Consider the following 20,306-nt stretch of genomic DNA (forward strand, 5'->3'; position numbering starts at 1 on the left):
TATCTACACATTATGTATAAAAAAGTAACATGAATATAGGATGGATTAAATAAACATACTGGTAGTGATATTAACAATATAGGTGGACTTGACATCCATTCAAGACCTACATATAATGAGTCTGAAAACCCTTGAATAAAAATTTGTCATTTTTGTGTCTGAATAAAATTTCCTCGGAACAAGTGAATAGCCCTTCAAGGCCTAATATACATAATGTCCTCACTTAACTACCATTGTATTAATTAAAATGTCATTAAATATGTGTCCTTGCTTAGACATGGCTTCTAGAATTTTTATAAAATTCACTAGCCATTGGATCAGTGATTTAAAAAGTTTACTAGCCACGATTAAAAATTCATTAGCCCTAGTTTTCTTTAAGTTAATAAAAGTTTACTAAATAATAGTAATAATCGGATACATCATCTAAATAGGAAGATAGAGCTTAAAAACAGTAACATTAGGGGGTTGGGTCAGGATATTCATATTTACAAAATAGACTTAACTGCAACATTTGACCCAAAGAAATTCATTAGCGGTTGGGCATGGCAATACATGTAGTAGTTATTTACTAGCCCAACATTGAATATCACGAGCTATTGGAGTAGGGCTACCATAATCTAGATGCCCTGGCTTAGAGTATCAAAGTCTGGATATCCAGTGCGTTCGTAATACTTCAACATGCTCATGTACCACAGAGGTTTTTAGCATGTCCGCCCCGGGGTTCGGCCTCTGAGAGGCCAGGGGCCCAACCCGGGTCAGATAAGGATAGCCAGTGTGTTTTTTGTTGTCCTAATGTGTAGTAGCTCTAACTAGATTTTACCAATTTGAACTACTGCAAACAGTACTACCAGAAATACAATAGATTTACAAGCCATGTAAAGAGCGCAAAGCAAGAAAATGTAATGAATATTTTATTCTAAATGTTATAACATTTTCAGTTAGAAATGGCAGCAAAATTAGAATAGTCTCCTTAATAGAAAGATGTACTTGTCTTCATTTCATATGAACCTGTTTCTTGCACCGTTGCACACAAACCAACCCCATGCACTTGAGAAAAGTATTTCCTTCTGTTTCCATGCTTTTCTTCTAATTTATTACCACAGACACTGACATTTCCTTGTACTACACATGTATACAAAGTTGTTATTATGGTCCTAGGTTAACCAGTATGCACTAATAACTGTTACAGCATGTATTTTTGTGGTATAGAATACAACAGACTGAGGATATACTGTTACCTTTGTTGACCCGATCCGATCCGAAAAACTTTTACATGCTCATGTACCATGAAGGTTTCGAGCATGTCCACCCAGGGTTCAGCTTCTGGAGGCCAGGGGCGCAACCCGGGGTAGAAATGTATTTGGGACAATTTTGACTTTATCCAAAATAAAGGGAGGGGGCTTTATAATTTATTTGCGTCTTTTCCAAACTAAATAAGTTTATTTTTAATTTATTTTATATAATTTTGGACGCATTTTAAATCGGGCGGTTCTAAAATAAAAAAAGTTTAACAGAACTCTCTAGTATTTAGCCCTAGGAGTTGGTAAGGAGGTTCTCCACTAGGAGATTGGGGCACCGCCACAGGAAGTTTATTTAGTGGGCTTGTTGACCAATTCAATTATTTGTCCGTTCACATATTCTGTATTTGGTATTTAGTCCAGAGATAGTTTCTCAGTCCAGTTATATCTTATTATAATTGTGTTTTATCTAAAGGCAAAGCACTGTAATTAATGACAAAGGTAATATTTTGGTTTTATTATTGATTTAATAAATTTAAATGAAGTATTTGAAATTACACCACATTATTTAAGTGTACCTAATAGTTTTGTTTTGTATTTGTGTGAATCCATCATTATTCATAGATTTAGCTAATTTTTAATGAGATGTTCATTTGTACAAATATAATTTATCTTTCTTAAACACCCATGTGAGAGATCACCCGCTGTAGATAATGTTTGTTGCCAATATATTTTTGAGATTTATGATTGGTTGCTTCCCAGTGAAGACCCAGTTACCAATGAAATAAGTATAATTGATACTGATTGCTTTGTGACACTAAAATTGCCTGCAGCACATGTACCGCAATGGCTTCCCAAAAAAGTCCTGTGGCAAAATAGAAAATAAACAAAAATCTCCTTGATTCAAAAGAGCAGTCAGTTCTTTGCCATCAAAGTGTTATGGTTGTGAAATAGATATGTGAGAACTGTATATATATATTGTTTCTAATACTACTTGAAATTATTTGGTTTATTTTGCCAAATTATCTATTAAACTTCAAAAATGACAAAAAACCTATTTATTTTCCAACAAAGTGTCAATTATTACCTTAATTGTTTTTTCCAAATTGAAATAAAATTTGCCAATTGTTTTTAAAATTTGCAATTCGAAATTGGTTAATTTGAAGAGTGACAGAGCTAGCCCTGCCATTAATATTGTCTAATGTCACAGAGTTCACACGTATAGGATATTAAACAAGCTTCCAGTTCATGTAATATTGTCTAATGTCACAGAGTTCACACGTATAGGATATTAAACAAGCTTCCAGTTCATGTAATATTGTCTAATGTCACAGAGTTCACACGTATAGGATATTAAACAAGCTTCCAGTTCATGTAATATTGTCTAATGTCACAGAGTTCACACTTATAGGATATTAAACAAGCTTCCAGTTCATGTAATATTGTCTAATGTCACAGAGTTCACACGTATAGGATATTAAACAAGCTTCCAGTTCATGTAATATTGTCTAATGTCACAGAGTTCACACTTATAGGATATTAAACAAGCTTCCAGTTCATGTAATATTGTCTAATGTCACAGAGTTCACACTTATAGGATATTAAACAAGCTTCCAGTTCATATAAGGTTTATGTCCCAAGTGAAATAATTTTTAATTGTGACAATGATTTCACGAGGGACATTTCAACATGATACGAAATAATAGTGAATTAAGTATCCTATCTATTACCTATAATTGATCTTAATTTATATCACTCAACACATTGGTTGACGATCCTGAAAAGTTGTAGGATGCCAGTCGATAACGTCATCGTCTGTCATCGAAGTGTTACATCGCACTTGGTGTTCTAGTGGGACGTATCACTTTGATATGTACCAAGATAGTTTTAACCATATTGGTTATAAATTGTGTTTCCACAGCTCTGTGTAAGTGGCTGTATCCACTGATCGGGCCGTGCACGAACTGGGCGGGCCTGTCCCTGGCTAAACAGATCAACTATGACATGCGTGACCTGGTGAAGCACAACAAGGCCAGCCTGCTAGAGTTCCGGGACTACCTGTTCTCCCGACAGTGTGCTCTCCTCTTTGAACTGCGCCGCCCATGGGAGGCAGCCAAGAGAGCACTCAACTACCTGCATTCCACCATTCAAGAAATGATGTTACTCGAGGTTGGTATTCATGGCGGAATATAAACAGTTTAACCCTTTGAACTTTGGGTTTCATTAGCATGCTACTCTTTCTACTGAGACCTTCAAGTCCAAAATGGTGAATTGAGTTAAAAGTGTTAATCTGGTAGTCATTTTTAATTGAACATTATTAATGCTATTACTTTTGACTTTTATTAAAGTCCATTGTTTTTTTCTCATGTAGTCCCTAAAACAAAAAACAACAATGGTCTGTTATGTTTATTATTTTACAACATAAAATTTAAAACAGAACAAATTCATTGGGTTTTTTATAACTTGGGTCAACACAAATTTCTATAACTTCTATTTCATTTTTTGTTTTATCTGATGTAATGAATATGGGATTTTTTGCTTTTAAATTAGAACACATGATAATAAAGAAAGATAGATGGATACGATTATGTAATAAATTTGCTTGTTTAGTTACTGTGACATCAATACTGTAATGATTATTTAAGGTGGAGGTACCTGAGGGAGCTCTTGCCTGCTGGGTTTTCCTCAGCTGTCTTGAGGTGTTGAACATCAGTGAGAAACACAGTGACAAGCTACAGATAGACAAATACTCTCTCTACACAGCCAGTCTGTGGGACCACGCCAGGAAGAAGGTAATCACTTCTGTATCTCTGTATGACAGATAGACAAATTTCACAGCAAGCCGATTTTATAGTGAGTTGATCTTCATATATGTGTGTTATTCATGTTTTATCTTGTGTTCCAGCTGAAGGAGCTAGGTAACGTGTGTGGGTTGACTCCTGGTGATGAACCTACTTCACAGTGAGTTGATCTTCATATATGTGTGTTATTCATGTTTTATCTGGTTTCAGCTGAAGGAGCTAGGTAACGTGTGTGGGTTGACTCCTGGTGACGAACCTACTTCACAGTGAGTTGATCTTCATATATGTTATTCATGTTTTATCTGGTTTCAGCTGAAGGAGCTAGGTAACGTGTGTGGGTTGACTCCTGGTGATGAACCTACTTCACAGTGAGTTGATCTTCATATATGTATGTTATTCATGTTTTATCTGGTTTCAGCTGAAGGAGCTAGGTAACGTGTGTGGGTTGACTCCTGGTGACGAACCTACTTCACAGTGAGTTGATCTTCATATATGTATGTTATTCATGTTTTATCTGGTTTCAGCTGAAGGAGCTAGGTAACGTGTGTGGGTTGACTCCTGGTGATGAACCTACTTCACAGTGAGTTGATCTTCATATATGTATGTTATTTATGTTTTATCTTGTGTTCCAGCTGAAGGAGCTAGGTAACGTGTGTGGGTTGACTCCTGGTGACGAACCTACTTCACAACAGCTTAGTCGGCGAGTAGATCTCGCATCAGGCATGCTGTCTAAGGAACAAGACACAGGTACAGATCAGTTAGTTTTAGCATCAGTAAATGAACAGTTCCTAATTCAGACCTCGTGGTTGAAAGGGAACTGTCACTCTGGCTGCCCATCTCTCTCCTGTGACTAGTTCAAGGACCGTGATTGTTAGCTCCTCTTAGCATGTGAATGTTTTAACATAGTATCACAAAAGGATTAAATATCAGAGTAAATATATAGAGGATATTATATGAGTGTCCATGACAGACGATGTTTACGACACGAGTGCCTAAATTATCATATTTCCCAAGCGAGAGCGAGGGAAATGCGATAATTTAGGCACGAGTGTCTTAAAGAGTGTCTGTCATGGACATGAATGTAATATTCTGTTTATTACCGTAGAACTGTCTTGCTAAATGAACATTCCAGTCATTGTTTACAAACTAACGTTTCCTTAATGGCGGAGTAATGTTTGTTCATTGATGTCTTGAAAACCAAATCACAACCTGTTCTAAAGTTACGTGATATTTATACGCCCATAAGTAAAGAGTACACATGTATCAGCAGCTGTAAATTGTAAAGCATGTGTATACTGAAAAGCAAACAAATACACAGTAATTGAAATAATTAGTTTTGAATTTGAATGATGTCAGTATTCCAATGACGTCACTTTGCATCTCCTTACAATAACTATAAATTGGGTACATGATGTTTCTGTTTTAAGAATGCTGGAAAAATTCCAGTGCAAAATTGCTATTGAATTTTTTTTTTTTTGAACATTATTAACGCACCTGAATGTGTTTGAAGAAAATCTTGTGATTAAAACATTGTACCTTTTACTAAATATGGCTTTCAAGTGAAATTACGGTAAGATATGCTACATTTATTATGTATGAAGCCAAAACAAGGGTGCGAAAAGTGACTCGTCGACCTTAGTATAGATTTCTAACAGTTGTGAACGTTATATTCATAATTAAGTGTTTGATGTGTCACAACTACATCGTAATATAATACAAGGTATCTGTGGAATGTCGTGTCAGCCAATCAGAAAGAAATGTACTCTTACAACAGCCAATCGTTAAACGACAATGTCAGGAGGACATACGATTTAGTTATGACATACGAGGGAAATCGTACGATAAATATGACCCTCATTATGCTGTACCTCGTAGGTAATAAAGTGATATCTTAAATGGCTTCATAACCTAAATTAGGAGAGCAATTAGTCACTCCTTTCAGTTGTGGGTTTTTTACGGAGTGGTCTGTATTTTAGTTTAGTCTCAGTGAAAGAAAAGCAAGATAAAAGAAAAAAAGGGATAATTTTGGCTGTGAAAAGCAAATAAGTTAGGGCAGTTTTTATGTTTGTCAGATTACAGCAAACCTTATATTTTATGTTACAGTTGGCCTTACGTTAACTATTCTGTTTGTATGTGTCATTTGACTGTTAATTCAATGTATTATGGTCACATCAATTCATTCTAGTCTTTTCTAGTCAAATCAGTTGAATGTTGTTCTGAAATATATGTTGTATTAAAACATCAAGAGGCTTATTGCATTCCCAGACATACAGATCTTTATCACATTCTATCAGTTTCATAATACTGGAAACAAAACTTATTCACCTTAAAAATAAAAATGAGCTATTTATGTAAGAACTGTAACTATCTTAGGTTTGATTCTCATCTGGAAGCATGTAGTGCAACAACTAATCATGATTAGTCTTTGCTTCAGATCCAGGGAAGAAACTGCGGCCAGTTGATCGACTCAGACAAGCCTTGTCATCGAATAACTCTTTCAAAAAACATTATCTGGTACAGTTTTAAAAATATCTATTTCAAAATACATTATCTGGGAAAGTATGTCAGAAATAGTTAATGCAAAAATACCACATATGGATGTAATGTTAATCACGATAATTGGTTGTTATTACACTACAGTGTTTTCTTTTGAATTTTAACATAGATGTTCCACATAAAAAACAATTTTACTTATTTGATGTATACGATGACATGATGTCGAGCCAATTGTATTTGATGTATAAATTTACCGTTTTAATATAGTGTTTACCTGATGTATTGTGAATGTTTTAGTTAAAGCGGTTAACTTCCATTACTAGTCATATACTTTCATGGTGCAAATATTTATGTTGACAGGAAATATGTGAGCTGGCTATGGGCACGTACAAGCACATTGGACGATTCCGATCCTCAAGAATAATTGGACGAGATCTAGCTGATTTCTACATGTATGTTGTTTATGTACAAACACTCACGCTCTTTTCACTTGACGATTTGCCCCTGCTAGTACTGTTCCTCATAGTGCTGCAGGGATGACACTTTCTTATGGTTTTCCTTGAGAATAGCAAATATAGCACATTTTACGGTATCAACCCTTGAAATAAGCTGTAGTCAGTATAATCAATTGTTAAGGTTACGTGACAGTTTTCTGTAATAACCAATTTGGTTACTCTCTAGTTACAAAATTTCAACTAGAAGGTAAATTAGGTTGGTGATCAGAATGGATGGTGCTAGATGTCGGATGAATGGATCAGTAAATTTCAGTGCATTTCGTTGTTTATTAGGACCAGTTTACTGTGAAAGGTTAATGCAATAACAATGGTGTTGGTAGGAATTTTTAGCAACACAAGAAACATGATAAACATAAAAACATGTTATTTCGTTTGGGTATTATGTGTTACAGTAATTGCAGTAACCTGAGAAACTTGTGAAAACCATGCATTGCTAACAAAGCAGGAAAACACCAAGACATAACTGATAGGAGACCTGACCTATCATTCGCAACATACTTGTCCTGTGTGAACAGTGTACATGTTACTAAATACCAGTTTGTCTAGATAACTTATAAAATGTTTCTGCACAAATCCTAATAACCTATTTCTAAAATAGTGTAATGGATAGTCTGATAACAATTGTTTTTAAGAAGCTTAACAGGTAATATTGTTTAGCTTATCTACAATTTCTGTTCCATTATTTTGAAAACATTGCTTTTGTTATGCAGCAAAATGAATGAACTTCAGAAGGCTGAAACATTTCTTCAGGACACCATTAAAATGTATCAGCAAGAAGGCTGGCAGAATCTAGCAGACGGCACAATGCTCGAGCTGGCACAGTGCCAGAAAAACATGCAGCAGCCACAGAAGTATCCTTAATAACATTTCTCTGATTGATCTAGTTTACTGAAGTCAAATGGAGGCAGGACGTAGCCTGGTGGTAAAGGGCTCACCTGATTCACAGTCGGTCTAGGATCTATCCCCGCCAGTGGCTCTATTGGGCTATTTCTCAGTCCAGCCAGTGCATCATGACTGGTATATCAAAGATAGTGGAATGTGCTCGTTTGTTTTGAATCAATTGTGTATACTGAGAAGTAATAAAATAATGTTTGTTAGCTAACCTTTAGAGGACAGTTGATTGATATTACGTAAATATACTAGTCTCAGCTTGATCAAAATATTCTGGTGCAGATTGGATGTGGGTCGGGTTTTGTGTAATAGTAAGTTTTTTTGTATCTTTTTGAGACATAACTAAAGGTCAGTTTTAGCAACTGTTACTGTTATTAAAAATATGTAACAAAATTAATTGAAAAAACCAGCTGTTATGTTCAAAATATAATTGTACATTCAGAATTTGACAAAAACCAGACATCTAGGCTAAGGTTTCACTGATTAACACATTTTGCAGATGATGTTTTTTGTTCATATCCTGATGAACATAAAAGAAATAACAGAAAATAAATGAATAGCCTATAATGTAGTGTCATGCATGTTTTGTGAAATAAATGAATAGCCTATAATGTAGTGCCATGCATGTTTTGTTAACATGGGTTACATGTTTTGTGAACTAAATGAATAGCCTATAATGTAGTGCCATGCATGTTTTGTGAAATAACATGGGTTACATGTTGACAGTGATTACCTTAAAATAAATGAATAGCCTATAATGTAGTGCCATGCATGTTTTGTGAAATAACATGGGTTACATGTTGACAGTGATTACCTTAAAATAAATGAATAGCCTATAATGTAGTGCCATGCATGTTTTGTGAAATAACATGGGTTACATGTTGACAGTGATTACCTTAAAATAAATGAATAGCCTATAATGTAGTGCCATGCATGTTTTGTGAAATAAATGAATAGCCTATAATGTAGTGCCATGCATGTTTTGTGAAATAACATGGGTTACATGTTGACAGTGATTACCTTAATCCATGAAAGGTACTTGAAGACGGCCTGCCAGATTTCCTGCAGTCACAACTTGAAAACAGAGGAAAGGAAAACATACTTCCACCAAGTTATGGAATTGTTATCTAAACAAGATGGTAATTTATTAGATATAAATCATGGTAAACAAATTGTTGAAGCATTTGTTTCTACTTTGTACTCACACTGCATGGGCACAACATGCATACATGTTTCCTTATTAATATAGAAATATCAATTATAATTTTGGGACATTAAAAATTTAATGATACATAATAGTAGAACATAAAATGTATTCTATTAATTCAGATATAGACACTTTTTAAATTGTTTGACATTTGTGACTTTTGTTTTAACCAGGTTACAGATTTTTTAAGCTGTCTTAGCATTACAATTTCATAAAACTATTGTATGCTATGATGTCATTACAACACACACAATAGTGACATCATAGCCTAGCTTTTAAGATATCATTGCAGTAAGGTAGCTTTGAGAATATGGGCCCAGATGTGCAAAAGTTTGAATTGGCCCATGTAGGACACTGGTAGGGACTACCAAAACTCACTGAACGTCAATAAATCAATTCAATTTAAAACTATGTCTTAGTAAGATGTAGTCATTGGTAGTAGTCAGTGGTAGTAGTCAGTGGTAGAGTACTTACCTGACGTGTGATGCACAGCTAGCTTTGAGAGATCAGAACATTTCATGAAGTCGTTTTCCAACAAAATAACAGTCATTACATGAAATTATTTTTCCATAATAAACTAAAACTGGTCACTTGTTTTAAAAATATTTGTTATCTAGCCCTGTGTGATGAATCAAGGATTGATTTTATTGACGGGTATTTCAGTGGTCATAATATGTATTGTTCAGTCTGCGAGAAATTGCATACAAGGACTAATTAATGGGCAGCAGGTTTCTTTAACATGGACTAAGATATCATTAGACACATTTTGTTTTCATTTTCTCTCAATGTCTGGCGTAGTCTACCCCAGATACTTTGTTTACTGTCAGGTGTGTTTATTTCAGATAAAGCCATTTACAGCCTGAAATCCTCTGGGATATTCACCATGGAAGAAGCTGTGATTGTGACTCCCTCTGTCAGTCTGAGTGAAGACTTTGTGGTTGACTTGAAAGTGACCAATCATTTTCCTCAAACTATTACGTGCAATAAGGTGTCCATTTCAGTGATAAAATGTAAACCTGATCAGCCTCCAAACCCATCACTTTTTACTCAGAAAAAAATCTGCCATATTAGGACTCCAAGTTTGACCAATGGAAAGTATGAACACTTAGCCAATTTCCAGCCGATCAAGAAGCAGCTTCCAGCTGAACTTGAATTTGTAGCAACAATTGAAAAGAAAGAAGACAAGATAACTGGAGTTGGGGTGACGTGTGTTAATGACCATGAACTGTTAAAACGACTGGACAGTAATCCCCAAGACGTAGATTCTGATGAAACGACAGAAAGGGGAGATTACTCTATGGGTTTACTTGCTACTAATATAACACTGGCACCTGGAGAAAACACGATCCAACTCATAATGAAGGTAGGTTCAATGTTCTCACTGGGTGAAAATTAAAGGAGGGCGACTGCGCGACAAAAATGCCCACCCCCAAAAAACCCCCACCAAAAAGCAGCCAAAAAAAAGATTAAAAAAGAAGGTAAAGCTTGGTTACCACCGGTACCATATATTGTGTGTTGGTCGACTTTGTGGAAAGACATACTCCTTATTTTGCCCCACAGTATTTGGTACAAAAAAGATGGTACGAAATACAAGCCGACTCTTTTATGTACCGTTAGTTGAACTGGAGATGTTGTCGATCTGACATTCACGGGCATTTGTTTTGCTGAACCAGTCAAAGTTTTAATATTATTTTAATAAAGATTTCAAGATATTTGAAAAACAATAAAGATTTTTGTAAAGTGATCCCCTGATGTGGGATAAAAAAATTATGTTAATTTTGATTAAAATTGATTGCTTTGATATCACCAGTTTCGTTTTTATAAAGGAGGTGGATATATTATTTGGCACTTAAGATAAATGATTGTTTCTATAAGTGGTGATATCCCCCCAAAATGAAAAGTTTCTAAAGAATGGCTGAATAAACAAATGACAGAAAGTAAAAATTATCAGTTACAACCAAATAAATTTGCTTTTGAGGACAAAATATCAGATGATAGTTGGTGAACACAAAAGACAGAATGACCATTCTAATTACAGTTTTATGCGTACACATTCAACACACTAAGTTTACCTGTAATTCTTTGCGGTGAACTGACAAAGAAACAAAGATGGTGATCATGCTATATTTAGTCACAAATTATTCTTGTGATCCAGTACAAGTTATTATTATTCTAGAGTTAATTATAGAAAAATTATGCATGAGAATGATTAATTTGTTATTATTTGTTACAAATAAACATGAAAATAATGAAATATTGTTGTTTCAACTTTGACATTGGACCTTTAAGATATGTTGTTGTATGTGTTTCACTGTAAAGAAGAGAGATTTCTTTGTTTTAACTTCTACATGTAACGTAAGATGTCATAGTTACTAATTTTACCTGTGTGTATTAAGATATGTTGTGTGTTTCAGTGTGAAGAAGAGAGTGTGTTCCACCTGCGCCAGCTGTGTGTTCAGCTCAAACAGATGTATTTTCTCAAGAGTCTGACTTCGTGTGGACTCTACTTCCGAGTGGTGTGTCACCCGCCAGCCATTCACCTCAATCCAGTCAACTCAGGTGATACATCCATCACACTAACATCCATCATAGTAACATCCATCATGGGACATTAAATCTAACATCGATAACAAGATGTTGCTTTGTTATAATCCAATCCAGGATTTAAGTTGTCTGTCATCTATCATAGTAACATCCATCACAGGACATTTAAATCTAACATTGATAACAAGATGTTGCTTTGCTATAGTCCAATCCAGGATTTTAGCAGGAGACTACACAGTATTAGCTTTTTTTGTGAATTTGATCAGAAAATATTACATTTTTAGGAAATTTTAAAATAGATTTTAGATTTTCTTCCCTGCCTGCCTGGAGGATAAAAGGCTTGCCACAAGGTTTTTTTTCCATTGTATTTAATATATATGAATTTCAAATTACCTTTTCGGGAATTTAATAATGACATTTATCCAGCCGGACTCTACTCAAGTATTTCAGAGTAGATTTTTAATAAACATACTCTTTAAATCATTTGTTGAAGTACAGTAAATACAAATAACGTTTAGTTTTGCGATAACAATACAAAAGTTGTATATTTATTTATGAATTAGAGTTTAGAAACGCTTTTTTAATGTGACAGAATGTAGCTAGTGTCTTACGAATAATGACCTCATGTATCTTGTATGACGTCATACAGCAAAAGCCTTGCTAGGTTGACAATACTCGATTTGCGTACACAGTATGTGGTAAACACAAAATTTTACATCAATATCTAAAGGTCTTCTGAAAATAAGTCTGGAAAACAAACTTTCACATCTCATACATTCAAGGGCCATAACTTGGTAAGAAATAGGTCAATCATCATGAAAGTCAAACTTGATCTGTAACAGTACATGATTAAGCTATACACAAAATTTCAGCTCAATATCTCAAAGCCTTCTGAAAAAGACATGCGGAAAACATGTGGGACAGACAGATGGACAGACAGATGGGAAAAATGGACAGACGGATGGAGATGTAACCTATAGTCTCCTCCAGTTGGACTGGTAGGGGACCAATAAGCATTCACTTGTAATAACAAGCTGCCGTTTATTTTTAGAGATGTTTCTGATGGGTATCGAACAGGAAGCAGTACTAGAAGTGAACACTGGGAGTCTGTCACTGTCACCAGGAGATCAGTTTGAACTTTTTCCGACATCAGGTGTCGATCTCACGGTCATTGGTGACCTGGTGCAGAATGTGGCTGTTGGGCCTAACAAGCTTGTTAAAATCAGCGTCACGGTCTTCTGTGAAGAGAATTCAGAGAGTGATCAGAACATTGAGAAACAGGTAAGTTTGTTGTATTACATGTTATTATAAGTATTACTGGTGCAGAATGTGGTGGCTGTGGGGCCAAATAAGCATCATCTTTAACATTTTCCAGTTCATTCCAGACAATGTCAGCCATAGACTACCCATGTATTTAACATGATTTACACGGCTATCGTTTTCCAGTTCACTGCAGACAATATCAGCCATAGACAACCCTTGCATTTTACATATGATTTACACAGCTATCGTTTTCCAGTTCAGTCCAGACAATATCGTCCATAGATGGCCCATGCATTTAACATATGATTTACACGGCTATCGTTTTCCACTTCAGTCCAGACTATATCAGCCATAGATGGCCCATGCATTTAACACTAGATTTACACAGTTGAATCCAGGCCCGGAGTTAGGCAGTAGGTTGTGTGTGTATGGAATTTTGCTGAGTTTTTTTTTGCCTCCGGTGGTCGTGAAAAACTTAAATGTTTGGCCAAGCATGGTAAAAATCTTGCCATGTGCGGGCTATGTGAGCTGTCAGCTGAGCTGAATCATCTGACCAATGGAAACACAAATATTATATCAGAGTGACATTGGGACACTTGTAAGCAAACTAGCTCAGCACTTAGCTCATCTTGTGGGGTAAAATTGTTATGAAACAGCTGAGCAACCTTGGCATAGTCATATTGCTCTGAGGACAAGAAAACAACCCCAAAAAACAAAACAGCTGAGCCAAAAAGTCTTTAGTAATGTTTTTCTCAGCTGGTAGGCTTTAGGAATCTTGTTAATCAGTAACACCAAATGACAATGTATTAATGTTATGGGCCCCCTTTAATACCATACCTAGGTCCATACCCAGTACTCCTTTGCATGGCATTAATCCTTCCATATAAATTTGTTATAATAAAAATCAGTTCAGTATATGCAGTGAAAAGTGGTCTATTTTCTTTCCAAATGGCTTTTAAAAAATGACAAGTTACCAAAACATAACTATTTGGTTTGTCCAGCTGCTATATTATGAATTAAAAGATAGTGAAAGTTTTGAATAATTGTGAATAAATTGCAGATAAATTTTTCGGATCATTTTGAAACACTGAATAAATATTAAAAACAATCAATACATGTATCCGTAAAAAGTTTCAAATCATTAAAAAAGGTCAGTTTGGGCAACCTCATACCAAATATAATAGCTTCAAAAGGGTTAACAGAATATTAAATTGTTTGCTAAAAGTGTTGGTAAACAATGATTTTCTCTGTAAATCATCTGTTTATGATTAAGTATTTATACAACAGAAAAAACAGAACAAGTTGTAAATTTTTAAACATTTATTATTTAAAATCACAATATGAATATTTTGCGACAAGATACCACTTGCATATCCTTGCATTAAGTGTTCACTTACTTAAGTGTTGAGTGAAACATGTTTGAGATTGCTCTGCTTCAAATCATGCACAATCACCAAACTTCACAACTAAGTGTAAGGAACTAAGAGCTATTTGGACTTGGGATAAAATATCAATCCCATCGACATTGTGATTGATAATGCCCAGATCAAGTTTTGCAAGGGTAAACAAGCTATATCTTAATGAGGTGGTAACAGGAAGGGGAGGTGGTGGGCAATGTATAATAATATTGCTTAAATAACTGCCAGAGGTGTAATAAATGAACTTTTCCAATGGTCAAACACATGTATGTATTACTACGCCTGCCTGCCCATATTAGGTGTGTTAAGCTGTATACCTACAATGACCATTCTGTAGACCAATATACCATCTGATTCTCTGAATAATTTTAAGTGTGTTCACTGTAACACTGACCTATAGTTATTTATTTGTTTTTTCTTGTACAAACCATACTCAATATAATACATTGAGTAAACAAATAATTGAGCGCTTTACACATTTTCTCAAATGGTCTTGTCTTGGGTTTGTGCGTTTTGTAATAAATCTAATTTGTGTTTTTCTGACATTATCAATTTTCAGATATTGTGTCATGTGACAGCATGGAATAAAACATTAGAAACCACGGTCACATTTGTCCATCCCTTTGAGATCAGCCACAAATTGCACACATCTAAGGAACGGTAATATGGTTTTGTTTTCTATATTCCTCAATATACATATATAATTAATATGCTGAAAATTTTGGTTTTTTGACAAACTTTGAGTCTTTAAAAGTTTTTGCTTGCTCTATCAGCACAGATCCTTTTTGGGAAGTTTGCTTATGATATATAATTGATTTTTTAATTCTCAGAATTGATTGTATTCACAGTGTTAACATTCATATATCATATTTTGCAGAAAATATATCCAGCTGACAGTACAAGGCAGCACTGTTTCAGAGTTCAAATTAAGTAGACCAGAGTTATGTGCCCTTACTGCCGATGTTGATGTGTATCTGATGAACAACCCTACACAGCAACTGGTGTGTATTCATTTAGCAACACAATTCAGGGCTCACTCTGTACATTGCCAAATTAGGCAATTAGTCCAGGAGCCAGGTCGATTTATCTATGTCGGATAGTCAGGAAGGTTTCAACATTGATTCTTATGTAGTCCAGGAGCCAGGTCGATTTATCTATGTCGGATAGTCAGGAAGGTTTCAACATTGATTCTTATGTAGTCCAGGAGCCAGGTTGATTTATCTATGTCGGATAGTCAGGAAGATTTCAACATTGATTCTTATGTAGTCCAGGAGCCAGGTCGATTTATCTATGTCGGAGAGTCAGGAAGGTTTCAACATTGATTCTTATGTAGTCCAGGAGCCAGGTCGATTTATCTATGTCGGATATTCAGGAAGGTTTCAACATTGATTCTTATGTAGTCAGGAAGGTTTCAACATTGATTCTTATGTAGTCCAGGAGCCAGGTCGATTTATCTATGTCGGATAGTCAGGAAGGTTTCAACATTGATTCTTATGTAGTCCAGGAGCCAGGTCGATTTATCTATGTCGGAGAGTCAGGAAGGTTTCAACATTGATTCTTATGTAGTCCAGGAGCCAGGTCGATTTATCTATGTCAGATAGTCAGGAAGGTTTCAACATTGATTCTTATGTAGTCCAGGAGCCAGGTCGATTTGTCTATGTCGGAGAGTCAGGAAGGTTTCAACATTGATTCTTATGTAGTCCAGGAGGCGGGTCGATTTGTCTATGTCGGAGAGTCAGGAAGGTTTCAACATTGATTCTTATGTAGTCCAGGAGGCGGGTCGATTTGTCTATGTCGGAGAGTCAGGAAGGTTTCAACATTGATTCTTATGTAGTCCAGGAGGCGGGTCGATTTGTCTATGTCGGAGAGTCAGGAAGGTTTCAACATTGATTCTTATGTAGTCCAGGAGGCGGGTCGATTTGTCTATGTCGGAGAGTCAGGAAGGTTTCAACATTGATTCTTATGTAGTCAGGAGCCAGGTCGATTTGTCTATGTCTGAGAGTCAGGAAGGTTTCAACATTGATTCTTATGTAGTCCAGGAGGCGGGTCGATTTGTCTATGTCGGAGAGTCAGGAAGGTTTCAACATTGATTCTTATGTAGTCCAGGAGCCGGGTCGATTTGTCTATGTCGGATAGTCAGGAAGGTTTCAACATTGATTCTTATGTAGTCAGGAGCCAGGTCGATTTGTCTATGTCTGAGAGTCAGGAAGGTTTCAACATTGATTCTTATGTAGTCCAGGAGCCAGGTCGATTTATCTATGTCGGATAGTCAGGAAGGTTTCAACATTGATTCTTATGTAGTCCAGGAGCCAGGTCGATTTATCTATGTCGGAGAGTCTGGAAGGTTTCAACATTGATTCTTATGTAGTCCAGGAGCCAGGTCGATTTATCTATGTCGGAGAGTCAGGAAGGTTTCAACATTGATTCTTATGTAAAAATATGTGTAGATTTCAGATCTGCAACACTTACTTGCCTAAACCTGTACGTTAATTGGGAATTTGCATACTTTTAATGGTATATCAAGGTTACCGATACTGAAATTTAGTATTACATAATATGAAAAACCTGCAGGTTATTGAATGTTTGAATGTTACATTTCTAACAAACCATGCCCCAAAATGTGGACGTAACCTTTTCCTAAATAACTCCCCCTTTCGTTAAATTATGGATCTGCACCTGAAATTTCAATCAGGAAGCACTCCTACTAGGATGTGTAATGGATATATCTATAAACCAGTCATAATATCACCATTATTGATCAATATTATTGGAAATAATTAAAAGAAACCAATTATTTGTGTCATTTACAGCATATTATATATTCAGAAACAATGACCTTCATTTGACTTTGAAAATGTATGTCAAATTGACCAATTATGAAAATTCAGCAAATCAATATGGAAAGTTTGGATATTTAGTGTCACAAAAAACATTTTTAAAGAGTTAATCTCCTCTGTAACTGAAATTTAGAGTCTGTCCTGTGGACTGTTGTGTTGGGATAGCGGCAGATTGAACACAAATTGACCTTGATGTACCATTAAAAGTATGCAAATTCCCAATTAACGTACAGGTTTAGGCAAGTAAGTGTTGCAGATCTGAAATCTACACATATTTTTACATAAGAATCAATGTTCAAACCTTCTTGACTCTCCGACATAGATAAATCGACCTGGCTACAACATTTAATAGTTGATTAATAAAATATTCCTTGAATTAACCACATTTTAATCAGTTTCAAGGAAATACTCGACATATCTGAAAATTGGCTAAACCAAAACATTTTCTAATGTAAGCCCTGTAAATTGTCCATTTCAAGTTTATAATAATTTTGTTGTAAAGTAAAAAGCTCATATGTTGTTAATGTAAAATGGTTAGGAATTAAAAGTAAAAGTTTGTTTTGTTTAATGACACCACTAGAGGACATTGATTAATTAATCATCGGCTGTTTCATATAGTAATTTTGTAATTCTGACACAGTCTTCAGAGGAAACCTGCTGCATTTTTCTATTAACAGCAAGGGATCTTTTTTATGTACTTTCCCACAGATAGGACAGAACATACCACAGCCTTTGATTTACCAATCATGGGGCACTATTTGGGATCAGAATATTTAGTAAAGTAACCTGTTACTAAGTCTCAATTCAAGCTGTGTGTGATTTGTTTGACATTTGAACCTGAATCACAGTGGGATGGTTTAGCCTATACTCTGGGACATTGCTTATGTTTTCACATGTTTCATTTGTAAAAGGTCATTTGTTTTGCACATCTAATGTTAAATTTTAGACAGTAATCAGAACATTTACATTTTAATATTAAATTTCAAACATTCAATAACCTGCAGGTTTTTCAGAATATTATGTAATATTAAATTTCAGTATCGGTAAGCTGCAAGTTTTATCTGTTAAATTTCAGACATCAATAATGTGCAGGTTTGGCATATCTAATGTTAAATTTTAGTAATTCTGTAACTAAATTTCAGATGGTCAATAACCTGAAGGAGATGAGACGAGAACTTGAATATTTTGCACATCTTATGATACTTTTTAAACATTAAGTAATCTACAGGTTTTGCATATATGGGTCAGAAATTATTTACAAAGCCTGTTCTTGTATAGAAACTACAAATATTTACAATGCTTAAACTGCTGCATTTAAGAAAAACAGGCTCTTCCTAAATGCAGCCCCTAATTTTAAACCTCAGATATAACCTGCATGTTTTATATATCTAATGTTAAATTTCAAACAATTACCTGAATGTACATTTAATTTTAAATTTCAGACTACATTTAATGTTAAATTTCAGACCATTACTTGAATGTATATCTAATGTTAAATTTCAGACAGTGAATAACTTGCACATTTTACACATCTAATGTTACATTTCAGATAATGAGTAACCTGCACGGTTTACACATCTAATGCTAAATTTCAGATAGTGAGTAACCTGCACAGTTTACACATCTAATATTAAATTTCAGACAGTGAGTAATGTGCACTTTTAATACATCTAACTTTCAGACAGTTAACCTGCACGTTTTATCTAATGTTAAATTTCAGACGGTGAGTAACGTGCAGGCGGCTAACTACGTGTGGCAGGTGAAGTGCAACACGGCGCATGTGTCGGCGGTCGAGATGGGGCTCACCGTGGATCACACCTGCGTGCTGGACATGGCAGGACTCACTCGCAGACACGCATACAGCTTCTCCATTCACAACTTTCAGGTGAGGTGTTCATTACAGCAAATAGGGGCCAAATTTTTAAATCTTTAAAAATGTACAATGTTCAACTTTTGTGAATTTGGCTAGTTTGCAAAAAGTGCAGACACTCCTACAATTTCTTCATTCACAACTTCCAGGTGAGGCGTTCATTACAGCAAAAACATTCGGCCAAATTTATGAAATGAGACATCAAATAAATCACAAATTTTAGACATCTAACTCGATGAATCGTCGACATACAGGTTGTTGAACTTTGACCTCATTAAGGGTACCACCCATTTTTAAAAGGCTCTAACATTTTTACTATTATAGGTAAAGCAAAAATTCAAATGTTTTTTTTTAAAGGTCTTTAATAGACAAATTCATCTTAATATACAACAAACAGTAGAAAAATCAACTCCCGGAAAGTTATAATTTGACATGACTTTTGACCATGACCCCCAAAAATATATTATCACTGATTTTAAAAAACAACTTTACTGGATATACTTGTATATTGTAGAAGGAGGCCTGAAAATTTCAAGCTGGGTAACCCATAACATCCAGAGTTACAGTCCATTGTATGAGATGGGGAGGGGGGAGGGTGCAATGTTTATCACTTCACACATACTAATCAGTCTGTGGTAGTTTTTCTTTATCTTGTACGCTATCCTACTTGTATTCATGATCACTTATCCATAAATCTGATGTTCTCTTCAACATAGAAAGAACTGCAGGGCTTCTTGATTTTTTATAAAATCCACTAGCCATGCCAGGGATCAGCGATTATTTTTTTTTACTAGCCACGATTAAATTTGACTAGCCCTAATTTACTTTAAGTTAATACAATTGTACTAAATAATAGTAATAATCAGATATGTCACCTAAAGAGGGACATAGAGCTTAAAAACACTGACATTGGGGGTTGGGTTGAGGGCAGTTTGTAGATCAACTGTGATCAAAACCCCATATTTTTACTGTACATCCTGGTCGTTTTCCACAGTAAATTTCCTTTTGTCCAATAAGCTAATTTTGCTGTGATAAAACGTACAATTCAAGAATTGCTGGGCAGTTGGACCCATCTTTGAGGGGGATAAAGTTTTACACGGGCTGATCACATGTGATGGGTGAGAGGCAGTTTTTTTAAAAATATACCTACCATTAATAACAAACTTATATTTCAAATAAGTAGAGAAAATATTGCAGACCCTCTACCTTTTCCACATAATAATCAT

General features: G+C 35.2%; 1 protein-coding gene across 2 annotated transcripts in view; it reads left to right on the plus strand.

The window, feature by feature from the left end:
• LOC121371768 (trafficking protein particle complex subunit 10-like) overlaps positions 1-20,306 on the plus strand; it is a 66,421-nt gene that overhangs the window by 15,103 nt on the left and 31,012 nt on the right. For both annotated transcript variants that reach the window (XM_041497900.1, XM_041497901.1), the window contains exons 7-19: positions 3,160-3,407; positions 3,884-4,030; positions 4,672-4,786; positions 6,474-6,553; positions 6,896-6,987; positions 7,761-7,901; positions 8,977-9,080; positions 9,991-10,511; positions 11,563-11,707; positions 12,744-12,973; positions 14,933-15,033; positions 15,251-15,374; positions 18,931-19,095. In XM_041497900.1, the coding sequence (XP_041353834.1) occupies positions 3,160-3,407; positions 3,884-4,030; positions 4,672-4,786; positions 6,474-6,553; positions 6,896-6,987; positions 7,761-7,901; positions 8,977-9,080; positions 9,991-10,511; positions 11,563-11,707; positions 12,744-12,973; positions 14,933-15,033; positions 15,251-15,374; positions 18,931-19,095 (2,213 nt within the window). The remainder of the gene's footprint in view (positions 1-3,159; positions 3,408-3,883; positions 4,031-4,671; positions 4,787-6,473; positions 6,554-6,895; positions 6,988-7,760; positions 7,902-8,976; positions 9,081-9,990; positions 10,512-11,562; positions 11,708-12,743; positions 12,974-14,932; positions 15,034-15,250; positions 15,375-18,930; positions 19,096-20,306) is intronic.

Source organism: Gigantopelta aegis, chromosome 4 (genome assembly GCF_016097555.1).
Source record: "Gigantopelta aegis isolate Gae_Host chromosome 4, Gae_host_genome, whole genome shotgun sequence".
Taxonomy (NCBI): domain Eukaryota; kingdom Metazoa; phylum Mollusca; class Gastropoda; order Neomphalida; family Peltospiridae; genus Gigantopelta; species Gigantopelta aegis.